The sequence below is a fragment of the Rana temporaria genome, chromosome 6 (genome assembly GCF_905171775.1).
Source record: "Rana temporaria chromosome 6, aRanTem1.1, whole genome shotgun sequence".
Classification (NCBI taxonomy): domain Eukaryota; kingdom Metazoa; phylum Chordata; class Amphibia; order Anura; family Ranidae; genus Rana; species Rana temporaria.
The window spans coordinates 123,919,186-123,932,706 of NC_053494.1; the positions used below are offsets into that span (position 1 = coordinate 123,919,186).

Sequence of the window (13,521 nt, forward strand, 5' to 3'; positions counted from 1 at the left end):
ACTACTCAAAATTAAGGATAAACTCCATGGGCCAGATTCACATAGAACTGCGGCGGCGTAACGTATCGTAAATACGTTACACCGCCGCAAGTTTTCATCGCAAGTGCCTGATTCACAAAGCACTTGCGATGAAAACTACGCTGGCAGCCTCTGGCGCAAGGCGGGCCAATTCAAATGGGCGTGTGCCATTTAAATTAGGCGCGCTCCCGCGCCGGACCTACTGCGCATGCTCAGTTTCGCAATTCCCGTCGTGCTTTGCGCGCCGTGACGTCATTTTTTCGAACGGCGACGCGCGTAGCGTACTTCCGTATTCCTGGACGTGTTACGCAAACAACGTTAAATTTAAAATTTCGACGCGGGAACGACGGCCATACTTTAAACAGCAATACGATTGCTGTGTAAAGTTAGGGCAGGTCAAACGACGACTAACTTTGCGACGGGAAACTAGACTAGCAGCGACGTAGCGAATGCGAAAATCCGCCGGGAATCGCCGTAACTCCTAATTTGCATACCCGACGCTGGTTTACGACGCGAACTCCCCCCAGCGGCGGCCGCGGTACTGCATCCTAAGATCCGACAGTGTAAAACAATTACACCTGTCGGATCTTATGGATATCTATGCGTAACTGATTCTATGAATCAGTCGCATAGATAGAAACAGAGATACGACGGCGTATCGGGAGATACGCCGTCGTATCTCTTTGGTGAATCTGGCCCCATGACTATATTTTTTGCATATTTACATTAGGCCATCTTGGGCTGGCTTAGGCCAGTGATGTATTTGATATACAGAGGGCCGCTGGGGATGCTGTAAATCACTGTATTAGCTCACACTACATACAGTGAAAGCTGTGGTCTTCTAGGTTTTCTGTGGGTGGACTCCCTTCTGCATATTGACCACAGGGGGTCACACATTTAGTACCTCCACCATTGATATCACTCACTTTTATGAATGGCAGAGGTGCTGAGCGGGCGACCCCCTGCCAGTATGCGGAAGGGAAGCCACTAGCACAGAACCTAGAAGATCACAGCTTTCACTGTATATAGGTTTTTTAAGGCTCAAAATGCAAAAATAGTAGGGCTGTGGAAATTAACTATTAATTCACAGATTAATCTTACATTTTTTTGATCGATCAATTTGTTTTGATTGGTACTCACCTCTCCGCCGGCTTCCGGGCCTTCAGGGAGATCCGGTGACGTCACGGACACCGGCGGGGCTTGCTGTGTCCATCTGATGGGCTCCTTTGCTGTGCCTTCATATCTGCATGCCGGCGGGACCTTACTATCTGCCACACGCAAGGGCTGTTACACTTCCCTCTATCACTTCCCTCTATCAACCTGGGATTCTACAGCCATCCACTGGGAGTTGTGATGGTTCCCTTCACAGGACATCTACATGCCGACGGACTAATGTTAACCTCTCCTCATCTGGATTCAGCAGTGGTATCGTTGTACATATTTTTATACCAGTATCATACTTGGCTACATGTTTTTATGACTGCTTTTGCTATTGTTTGGTATTACTCGCACCATTTTTACAGTTTATGTAGCTACATCAATTTTATCTCCAGTGCAATATTTATTTTGTTACCTACTTGAAGACTATAAAAGTTTTAATGCTATTCCCATCGAGCGCTGCCTTTGTGTGTTTTTTGTATCCTGCTCTCCATTTTCCAGTGGTTGGTAGCTGCACTGGGAATCAGCCTACAAGGAAATCAGCTAAAAGTAGTTGGATCTGTATGTGCGTTATAATTAATCAAAATTAGTCGATTAATCGATTTAAAAAAAATCGATTAATCAAACATAAAAATTTTGATCAGTAACAGCCCTGAAAAATAGAGATTTTTTTTTACACTATGATTGCTCATAACAGTGATGATCACTGTTATAAGCAATAATTTTTATGAATGGCATCCATTCATTGCCAGTGGTACTATTGTGATAGCTGTGATTGTCTGTCACATGGTACAGATGCACTGTGATTGGCCCTGTTTGTACCATGTGATCACTGTGACCAATCACAGATATCATTACAATAATACACAATTAATGCTTATGAATGAAAGCCATTCCTTGAGTACAACTGACATGACCAGCAGATTGGTCACAGCGATTACATGGTACCTGGGCCAGCCTGGTACAATGATTTGTCATCTGCGGTGTCTGGTGACAGATCCTGTGATCCATTTTCAGCAGAGAGCGGTCCGAAGTTCGCTCTCTGTTGATGTCACCAGGATAAATCCTGATGGCAGTCTCAGCCTCTCAGCGAGCCGCTGAGAGGCTGAGATGGCTTCTCCCTGCCCCTCCACAGTTCAGCGCTCCAGTGAGCATGGAGGAGCAGAGCAGGAGAGCTCGGGGAGGTGAGAGAACTGAGCCATCAGCGGTGTTCGGTGGCTCAAGTCTCAGTGAAGAGGCGCCGAGGGACAGATGCAGCATCAACCTAGGTAAGTATGATGGGACAATAAAAAAACAAAAACATACTTCTCTTTTAAAGATGCAGCATGCAGGACTTTTAAAAACACACCCCATGTGCAGTGCACTGGAGTGAAGAGTTCCATAGGATTTAAAGGTAAATATTTTTCTTGCATTTTTCTTGCACTTTTAGCAGGGTAAGAGCACAACAAAAATGCATCCCTGTGAAATGACCCTTAATATTGTTGATAAAGGTAGAACAATTAAACTGGTGGTGGGAGGTTATTAGTTGACAAGATAGGGGCATGAAACCAACTGTTATGGAGCCTCAATCATATAGCTGCTTTCATCTTGAAGTTGAATCAAGTAATTAAAAAAAAATTATAGCTTTGGCTGCAGGAAGACTACACTGAAGTCGCCAAGGATAACTCAACCCTTTTTAGCATGGAAATCAGTTTGGAACATTCTGCATGTTTAAATTGTGGTGTCAGTGACTGCTATGTTCAAGCATTGTAAGCTGATATCATAAATGTTAATTCAAACTAACACTCTCATTTCAGATTTTTTAAATCTTTAATAATTTACCCTTATGATAGAAACATGGTTTTCCTTACTGTTCTAGCAAGAAATGATACCTTTAATTTACGTTGACTTCTGCCCTATGAGCACTTTTTTTTTGTATTTCGTAGGGAGGAGAACACTGCTACTATCATGGTACCATCAGAGGTGTGAAGAACTCAAGAGTGGCAATATCTACTTGCAATGGTTTACAGTAAGGAGAAATTAACACTACATTTTGCATTGTACCGTAATTATTAAACTACACAATGTCAAAGGATCAATAATGGTAAAAACAAAAAAGTGAATCATCCCTGGCTTTTGTGGTCTTCAGGAATCCTGTAGTGACCTATCCCCAGAAGATTTTTTTATCTTTACCTAACCCTGCCACAGAATTCTTCCTATAGTGGAGGGAAGTATTGAAACAAGGCCATGGTGATTGTGGGACTGGCTCTCATAGCAATTATGTTTCTGACATTTTCTCTAAAATTGGAGTCCTCTTTTCATCCATCAGATAGATTCTCTACAATATAAAATGGATGCAAACCCCCAACAGGGAGGAGGGAGGCCTCTTTATAATGGGCATGGGATGTGGGTAAACCTGAAAACTCTGGTGCATAAATCCTGTGGTTGGAGTTCCCAAGAAACAAAGGAAGCCCAGAAATATCAGTTTTGAATGAAGTGTAATTTAACTTTATGTACATTTGTGTCACCATATAACCAGATGACTTTGGCAAATACCGTATATGTTTCGTTTTTTTTGCCCTTTATGCCTATTGTTGTAATTAAAGAAAATAAATTGAATTCACAATACTTGTTAAGTGGAATAGAACTGCCAAATAGTTACAGTATTGGGAACATGATGCAGGATGTATATTGGTTGAAGGTAGCTTTAGTCATTTATAACTCTGTAAGAGCTCAATGTACCAAAATAGAAGCACATTGGGCGATCAGCAGTTGCCCCTTACTTCTTCAATTCATCCATTTAATCCATTCCATTAACTAAGATATTATTACATTTTAGTGTTTGTCTATTACCCTGGGTCCAATTTGTTTTTTGTGGCTGTACTGTTCATAAGCACCAAAACTCTTTGCAAACAAAATGCTTTACAAAGAGAGATATAGCCACAAAGGTGTCTTCAGTAATCCAAGTTGCATGTGCAGAATCCACATGGCGTCAGGCCCTCAGATCTGCAATCTGAGGCCGAAGGGCCTGCCACGCTGGGGAGAAGCAGCCGCCTCCTCACCACCTAAACCTCTTTCCTCAGGGGTGGGCTGGACTGGAACCCAGAGCCCATGTGCTCCTCAGACTTAAATATAGGCACCTAGCATTCCTTGGGGCACATCCCCTTCTATTTGGCCAGGGCTGTATCTACATCCATGCTCTCATCTGTCAGGGTTGCCTCACACTCTCCAATATGCCTTCTTGCTATTGGATCAGTGCAAAACATCAAGACAGTATGAGCCACACTCAGAGCACACTAAGCAGACCTCACTAATCAATCACTGCTCTCTGTTAAGACGACAGCACCTAAATTTGCCTGTCTGCTTCTCTGTTAAGCAGAAAAGCCAAAAACTATATACACTCTCTAGCACCTACCTAGGAGGGTGCTATACGTACATAAATAAAAGTTGACCATTGTAAGCATCCCTATCAGTGTTAAATGGTTTGCTTCAATTGTCTAAATGCTACTTTGTCTAAATAGGTTTTACTACCACTTTAATTTACTTATCACACCTTAATACACATCAGGTGAGGTGAGCCTTGGAACTTCTCAGGATGTTGTGGTCACACCAACAGCTAGGGCCTTCTATAAGCCACTGATTGAAGATCCGGTAATATAAACAACTGAGTCCTCTAAAACGAGGGGATGGGGGCTAGAACAAGATATCTAAAACATTCCTACTTTTCTCAATGTAAAAGTTGGAAGTCTAGGAAAAAATATCTTTCCATATGGTGTTGCTAAAATTAGATCTGCTAAAGAGTACTCAAAAGGAACATTTACCCTTAAGCACTTTAGCAGCAAAAGTATAAAATACAGCACTTTGATAAGGGAGAGACATTATGGATCTGATGGAGTCAGATAAAAACAAAAAACTGAACTCTTTATCTGCAATCATCAAGCTTTTTTAGAAAAGAAAAATGTAGAAACTGCTGATTATGAAGATGGATCTGTTATGCTTTGTGGTTATGTGGCAGTCAGTGACAAAGGAAATAGTACACAAATAGAGGAGGGAATATATTATACACATGTAAACACATCCTGTAAGCTAATGTCCCAAATTAGTCATAAAACTGAATCTTAAAAGGAGTTGGATATTCCATAAAGTAGTGATCCAAAACATATTTCAAAATAAAACATGAACTACTTAAAAAAAATGAAAGCTTGCAGTTTTTAAATTTTATTTAGAGCTACCAGAATTAAACACTGAAAATGTGTGGATACGTGTCAGACATGCTGTACCATAAACCAGGGACGGACTCCAATTACCTGAAGCTCTAGGCACACAAAAGACACCCAAAGGCTCTTGAGAAATCAACATCCTCTGCTTGGATCACCTTAATTTTTTCGTCTTACTGATCTTAAACTGAGGGAGAATGTAACGACCTCCCATGTGGCAGTGCAAGGGTCTAGCAGACATTTGCTAGGCCCAAGCACTGTTACATGGCCATGGGAGTGATATCATTACTCTAATGCCTCATACACACGGCCGGTTTTTCCGACGGAAAACTGCCCAAAAGCCGCCGGACAAAAAAAGATAACCAGCTCTCTTTTTTCTCGCCAGGAAAACTGGCGGACTTTTGCCCGGCGGTTTTTGGCAGTTTTCCTATGGGTAAAACTGCGATGGAGCATATACACGGCCGGGATTCCCAGCCAAAGCTCCATCGCAGTTTTCCTGTCAGGAAAACCGGCCGTGTGTAGGGGAAGGACTGACCCGAGCAGGTTCTCAGCTTTCCCCTTTGGGATTTCAGACGGGGACTTTTCCCGTCGGAAATCCTGTACGTGTGCACGGGGCATAAGTGTTTGACACCAGCAGAAATCGTAGATTTCGGTGTCAGCTCCTGTTCAATTATTGAGATTGTTAGATATTGTTTTGTAATCTCAAATGTACCTATTTTTTTGCAGTGGAATGTTTGATGATGGCACCCACACCTATAACATACATCCCGTGGACCTAACTCACAACACTGTAAGTATCAGCCCTAGCATAAATATCATATGAAAATCAAAGCAATGTACATGTTTGAGGTTTTTGCATATGTGTACATTTCATACCTTCAATAATGCTTTGAACTCGAGTTCTCCCCATGTGGTACTTTTTGTTCTGCTCATTATGGATTTGCCCATTAGCAGAGGTGACAAAACTATCTAAAAAGTATTAGTTGCTGCACTTGAGCCTCAGTGAACAGGAATAGACAGATAGTAGGACTTAAAAACCAAGAAGGTTAATTTCCTTTAGCTTCCTTTTCGTGTATTACTATATTGTGCCCCATCTAAAGTTGTCATTGACATGTCACACTTTTTTCATTTATTGCAAAAGTTTCCTTAAATGTTTTGATTCTAGTTATTGATGAACATGAAATCATTAGAAATATGGTATGTACATAAACATTTGAATGGTTTAAAATATTAAGATGCTTTAAATCATTATAAAATATATTATATAGGTTTCCGAAGAAAACACATATAATGCATACCTGCATCCCCATGTACATATATTATGTAGTATATTCCCATGCATCCCCATGTACATGTAGTATATTCAATTCTAGTCAAAATAGGCACATTTTTAAGACAATGTACAACTATGCTACTTATGCAAGTAAACTCATGAAAAAGACATTGGGCCAGATTCAAGAAGCAATTGCGCCTGTGTAACCATAGGTTACACAGCGCAATTGCTTACTTGCTCCGGCGTAGCGAATGCTCCTGATTCAGGAACATCGCTACGCCGACTGCAGCCTAAAATCTGCGTGGCAAATTAAAATCTGCGTGGCCCTGCGTACGCAAATTACATCGTTTGCGTACGTCGGGTTTCGTGTAAGGTTACACATCCTAATAGCAGGCGCAGCCAATGCTATAGGATACCCACGTTCCCGCGTCGCGATATTTAAAATCTACGCCGTTTGCGTAAGTGAATCGTGAATGGCGCTGGACGCCATTCACGTTCACTTTGAAGCAAATGACGTCCTTGCGACGTCATTTGCCGCAATGCACGTCGGGAAAGTTTCCCGACGGAGCATGCGCTCTACGCTCGGCGTGGGAGCGCGCCTAATTTAAATGATTCCCGCCCCCGGCGGGATCATTTACATTGCGCGCGCTTACGCCGGGCAATTTTGCCGGCGCGCCCTCGCAATTTACGGAGCTACTGCTCCGTGAATCGAGGGCAGCGCAAAATATTTGCGGGGCGCAGGGCAAAATCGTGTGCCTGTGCCTCCGCAAATAAAGCGCAAATGTACCTGAATCTGGGCCATTGATTTCAGTAAATTTTATATAATTGTGCTGCTGCTGGAAATGTGTTTAAAAACAGTTACCGTATTTTTCATCTATATGTAGATTCATTATTTCAACCCACTGCACACTTAGGCCCCATACACACGAGAGGATTTATCCGCAGATACGGTCCAGCGGACCGTATCCGCGGATAAATCCTCTCGAGGATTTCAGAGGATTTCTATGCGATGGCGTGTACACACCATCGCATTGAAATCCGCGCTGAAATCCTCTGCCGATGACGTGTCGCCCCGTCGCCGCTATTATGACGCGGCGACGCGCGCGACGCTGTCATATAAGGAATTCCACGCATGCGTCAAATCATTACGACGCGTGCGGGGAATCCCTTTAGACGGATGGATCCGGTAAGTCTGTACAGACGAGCGGATCCATCCGTTGGAATGGATTCCAGCAGATGGATTTGTTGAGCATGTCAGCAAATATCCATCTGCTGGAAATCCATCCCAGGGGAGATTTATCCGCGGATAAATATCCGTTGGCGTGTACACACCATAGGATCTATCCGCAGAAACCCATTTGATGGGATTTATCTGCGGATAGATTCTATGGTGTGTATGGGGCCTTATTGTTAGAATGAATGTACAAAATATGCAAATGAGTGTTTCAGACATGCTTCATCTCCTACACAGAATTTTTGTGGGTTTTTGTGTACTGAGCCTGCTGGCTCCATTCAGAAGGGCAAATGATGACCAAGGCCACCATATGATTTTAGACCACTGAGACCTTCTGAAATATTCTGGAAGTGACCTCATTCTTTTTCTTTTAGGAAAACTCATGTATATTCCTTAATATCTAAATTCTATAAGATTCAAAAACCAAAACATCAGGGAAAAAACAAATTTCTTTAAATCAGAAAGACTTTATTGAAATAAACCAAATGGTTATACTGGTACATTACCACAGCCACCATGGTCCAGAAATAACATATTTTTGATGAGTAAAAAATACTAAATGTAAGTGTGTATTTCATTAGCTATCATCATGCTATGGTTTCCAACCAATCCTGATCTTAAAGTTGTAATTCAAGCTTGATATGGGTTATGCGTAGTACACACGATGAGAAAATCAGATGGAAAATATCACTTTTGAAGAGATTGTATGATATTCTGATCATTGGTACACAACTTTTGACACAATGCTAAATTATCTCAAAGGGCGAGCACAAACATTTTCTTGTACTATACCAGAACGAACAATTTTTGTTTATTCAGCATAGTGTTCGTCTGAAAAAAAAATGGAAAACCAAGACCACGCATGCTCAGTAATGAAAGGATACAACACAATATATTACATCACTTCTGAAGTTGTATTCTGTCATTCAAAATTTTACTTTAGTAACCTATTGGTTTTCGATATAAGACTACCATCCAAAAAAAAAAATGTACGATCATTCGGGCCAATATTCTCATCGTGTGTAGGAGGCTTTAGATTACTGATAAAGGTAAGCATAAGACATTGCTACATCCTATATTTATTTTCAGCACTAGACATACAGTCTCTAACACTGTGTTCTTGGCCCCTTGCTGAACATTTCAACATTTCCTACTGCCTAAGACATTAATCTTATTGACAGTGGCACAGATCATGACACAAAGCATTCTTTGCTTGGGTACAGCTTGCATGCATTTAGCATTAATAACGTATTACTATTTATTTTTCAGAGTTCATTTTACGATTTTCTACAAAAAGGCTGCCTAACCATTTTTTCAAAGTGAGCCTAAAGTTTATAAGTAAACTTGCTTAGCTCCTTAGGTGGCTCCATAACTTTAAATTCAATAGACTTTGCAAAACATATTTCACTGAGAAGATAATTTATTGAATCTCCACCACATCATGGTCATAGGAAGCCTAAACAGATTCCTGGGTCCCTAGATGCATCCTGGCACATGAATCATCATATATGCCCTCCGTCCCTAGTTTGTCCAACTCTTCCCTTTCGCTTCATGGGAAACAATTCATTATAAAGCTCTGCATCCCCTGTCTTCTTCCAGTGCAGTGTTTTGTCTGGCGTATGCTCTACTGAACTGCTTGCATACTTTGTGGATAAAGCAGCAGAAAGGACTTAGATTGTTGACTGACTGTTGATTAAGTTACTGGGCAAAAAAGGCACCATGACAAACATATCTGTTTCTCAGTTTTGTTTATTTATACATGGGAGAAAAATACCTTTTTTGAGATTTCCCAACCAAAAATATTAAAATGATGAAGCTAATAATTACACGATATTTATTGAATTTTAAATAAAAAGGCCAACAAAGGCCTAGAGATAGAGATGCACCATTATTATAAAGTCATAGTGCTGATTAAAATACCCTTCTGCTGCCATACTTATAATTACTGAGGAGATTCTAACTACTATCTGCTGGATTTTGATTTAATTTCATTTTGTATACACCAGGAAAACATCTGTGAAGGTCCTCATTTTCCAGGTCATGGTAAAGCTATTGGTAGTGAGTCACATTCAACTGTGACATTAAAAAAAATTCAGAGCTTATCCAAGAAATGTTTTCAGTTCCAATGAATGGAACATACCCCAGCATTTATATCTACTTTTTGTGTTGCTACCTGTATTGGTATAAATACAGGGGTACATTCCTGACACTCATTACAACTTAAGAAGTGACTTGAATAAGCTACAAAACATTTTTAACCTTTCCAAACAGTTGCACGTCATTAACTACTACCAGGAAAAACACTGGACCGGTCAAAGCCAGGAGATACCATTACAATCCAAGATAAATACAGAAGGTAGTGAGCTAAAGTGGCTGCTTATGACCAAGAAGTGCTGGGTATCCCCCTTTTTTATACTTATCTATCTTTGGGCTTACTAACTACCTCTCAACTTTGGCAACCCCCTTTCTATTGGAACACCCCCTAAATGTTTATATAAAGTTTCTTTTGATGATGTGCCTCCACTCTCTGCAGCATTCTGCTGTTTGTCCATGCTGACCAGCAGATATGTCTCCATAGCATGGTCTCTTTATGCCCTGGGCTTACCCGAAGTGTGCTAAATGATGCTGAGTGTCATTATGTATGGAGGATGATGATTGTGGTACCGCTGCGCACTTCTTACGGAGGCGCAGCGTACCGTTTTTACCCTGCGCCTACGCAAATTATCTGCGCTACGCTTCATTCATGAAGCAGTAGCTACGTAATTTGCATGGGCGCTCTTTAAAACTGCCCGGCGTAAGGGCGCGTAATTTAAATGATGCCGTAGGGGGCGTGGATCATTTAAATTAGGCGCATTCCCCCGCCGAACGTAGTGTGCATGCTCCGTCGGGAAACTTTCCCGACGTGCATTGCGGCAAATGACGTCGCAAGGACGTCATTTGCTTCAAAGTGAACGTAAATGACGTCCAGCGCCATTCACGATTCACTTACGCAAACAACGTTAAATTTTTAATTTGCGACGCGGAAACGACGGGTATACGTAGCATTGGCTGCCCCTGCTAATAGCAGGAGCAGCCTTACGCGGAACCCGACGAACGGAAACAACGTAAACTGCGTACGCAGGGCTCGCGTAGGGTTGTGAATCGGCGTTAGTATGCAATTTGCATACTATACGCTGACCACTACGGGAACGCCACCTAGCGGCCAGCGTAAGAATGCAGCCTACGATACGATGGCGTAAGAGCCTTATGCCAGTCATATCTTAGGCTGCAGTCAGCGTATCAAGCTCTCTGAATCAGGAGCACTCGATACGCCGGCGCAACTAAGCAATTGCGCTGCGTAACTATGGTTACGCAGACGCAATTGCTACCTGAATCTACCCCAGAATGTTTTTTTTTTTGTTTTTACATTCTAGCTTAGTTTTTAGTGATGCTGGGGGTTGACATTTTGACTAACCTGGACTTAGGCTTTACCAGTAAAACCTTTTTTGACATTCTATAGTTTGTTGTGCCTACCCAAGGAATGTTGTATGTATATTTTTACATTTTAGATCTGCTTTAGGAAGTTAAGAAGCCAACTATTTGAATTTTCTATGGCATCATTTGAAATCATGCAGCATAAACTATAACATCCCAATTGGCAATCTGTACTATGTGCCCCATATTTCCAAATTACTGATAAAATTGTATTCTCACGTATTTGATTTTGTTTTCAGAGGTTATTAGCTTCTTTAATAAAACGGCATTATTCCAGCTTCTTGTTGTTTGATTTGGACCAGCATTTGTTGTTCTCCAGGAAAGCACAAGTCGCCCCCATGTCATAGAGAAAGCTCCAGGATCCCAAATTCCTAGTGTACCACACCATTTAGGTAAGTCACACAAACTTTCGCTTACATTTTCTAGACAAATTATATATATTTATTTTTCTGGTTTTCTTTTCTAGAATTCTTCTCTACAAATGAATTTTCTAAAACCGATTATATATTATACCCTGAATGTAATAGATTATTGAAGAATCAGTATTTGCATGAAAGTGGTTACACCTTTAAAGTCCTCCCCTGATAGAGGAGAACACTAACTGTGTTGAGACCCATGTAAAAAATATTAGGGGCCCCCTATCACCTAATATTGCATCTCAAAAGTTTTCATATATTTGCTTTCATAGCAGTTTAAAAGAGGTTCTGAAATGAATTTAAGTTCTAATTTATCAAAAACTATTTGCCAAATACTTTTACAACCTGCATAAATTACTATGTAGCCACATAATTTTGGGTCCCAAAGAAGTTTTTGCAGATACATGGTTTTACTCTGTAGCAGTGGTGGCCGTAGGTATTTTTTTTCGGAGGGTCAGTGGGGTGGGTCTGTTGCACTTACCCCATCTATTGTGGGCAGCACTTCTCCTGGGATACATCGGCAGCTTCCTTTGCTCAGCAGCGTTCCCTTCCCCTGCTCTCCACAGGCATTGCGACGGCTTCAGTTTTCCCCCTCTTCTCAGCGGCCAATTGGGACTCTTCTCTTTGCGGCTAATCGGAAAATGCTTTGGATTTGCCGGATTGAATATCAGTGTTTTAATAGCGAATATTGATTTGCTGTTGTAACACCTCGGTGGGCTCCTGGCGCAATACTCTGCACCACAAGCCCACCATATTTTGATGCCAATTAGGGATCAGGTGCTTCAAAAACACACCCCCGCAGCTGCAATTTATGTGCCCGGCATCCTGAAAGAGGCCAGACGCATGAATAGTGGGTGGCAGTGTCCTGCAAAATAGCACCCCTAATCGATGGGCCACCACTGCTCTGTAGGACCTAACGCATCTACCTGCAAAGCTTCAAATATCAAGTCAGGGGACTTGGAAGGGACTGGTCATTGTGCAACCATGACAAAAATCTGGTAGCTGTTGGCCTAAATGCACACCTTAAAAGTTTCATAAAATTGTCTGTTTTTCCATTGCTGAGCTTTGCTTCAAATAAAAAAATAGAGAACAATTCCCCTAATTGGACTTTAAAGGCACGAGGAGTAGGTAAAGTATAAAATGTGATAATATTTATTAGAAAAGGTTACTGTGATACATTTGCCTATATGTCTCAGTGTACTGCTCCCTGCTAGCCATATGGGTTAGAGGTAGAAAGGAATTTCATGTGTGATTCATTGCTCTGACCGGTTATTGACGTGCTAATGTCCCCTCACTATTCTAAAGGTTAATTGATCTATTGTGTTGTGTGAAGAAGATCTGTGTTTACCCTTAAAAGATGTGTATTGTATCATCAGGCTAAATGATTAAAGTAGTGTGTTAATTATTCTGATTGCTTCAGTGTAGTAATTAACTCCAGTGATGTCTTTATCTAAAGAAACGTGTCTGCATGGTTGGCTCCGACTTGTCTCCTATAATCTGTATGGGAAACCCCACTGTGTGAGGGGGGCGTTCCTAACAGGCTGTAACCACATATAAGCTGAGTTTTTGTGTCAATAAAGTGTCTTGGTTCCAGCATCCAGTCTTGACTCATGTGTGGGGAATCCTGTGATGTTCTTGTATGGAGAGGAGGGAATGCTTGGCGGGGATATCATACCGATACCGTCACAATTGGTTGGCAGCAGCGGGATCTTCCCTTCTACTCTCCTTCACACCCAGATTCCAAGCAGACAC

General features: G+C 41.5%; 1 protein-coding gene across 6 annotated transcripts in view; it reads left to right on the forward strand.

Annotated features, from left to right (window-relative positions):
* The window catches only part of ADAM23 (ADAM metallopeptidase domain 23), a 293,859-nt gene that overhangs the window by 167,290 nt on the left and 113,048 nt on the right, over positions 1 to 13,521 (forward strand). For all 6 annotated transcript variants that reach the window (XM_040357303.1, XM_040357304.1, XM_040357306.1 and 3 more), the window contains exons 5-7: positions 3,102 to 3,184; positions 6,099 to 6,162; positions 11,673 to 11,745. In XM_040357303.1, coding sequence (XP_040213237.1) covers positions 3,102 to 3,184; positions 6,099 to 6,162; positions 11,673 to 11,745 — 220 coding nt within the window. The remainder of the gene's footprint in view (positions 1 to 3,101; positions 3,185 to 6,098; positions 6,163 to 11,672; positions 11,746 to 13,521) is intronic.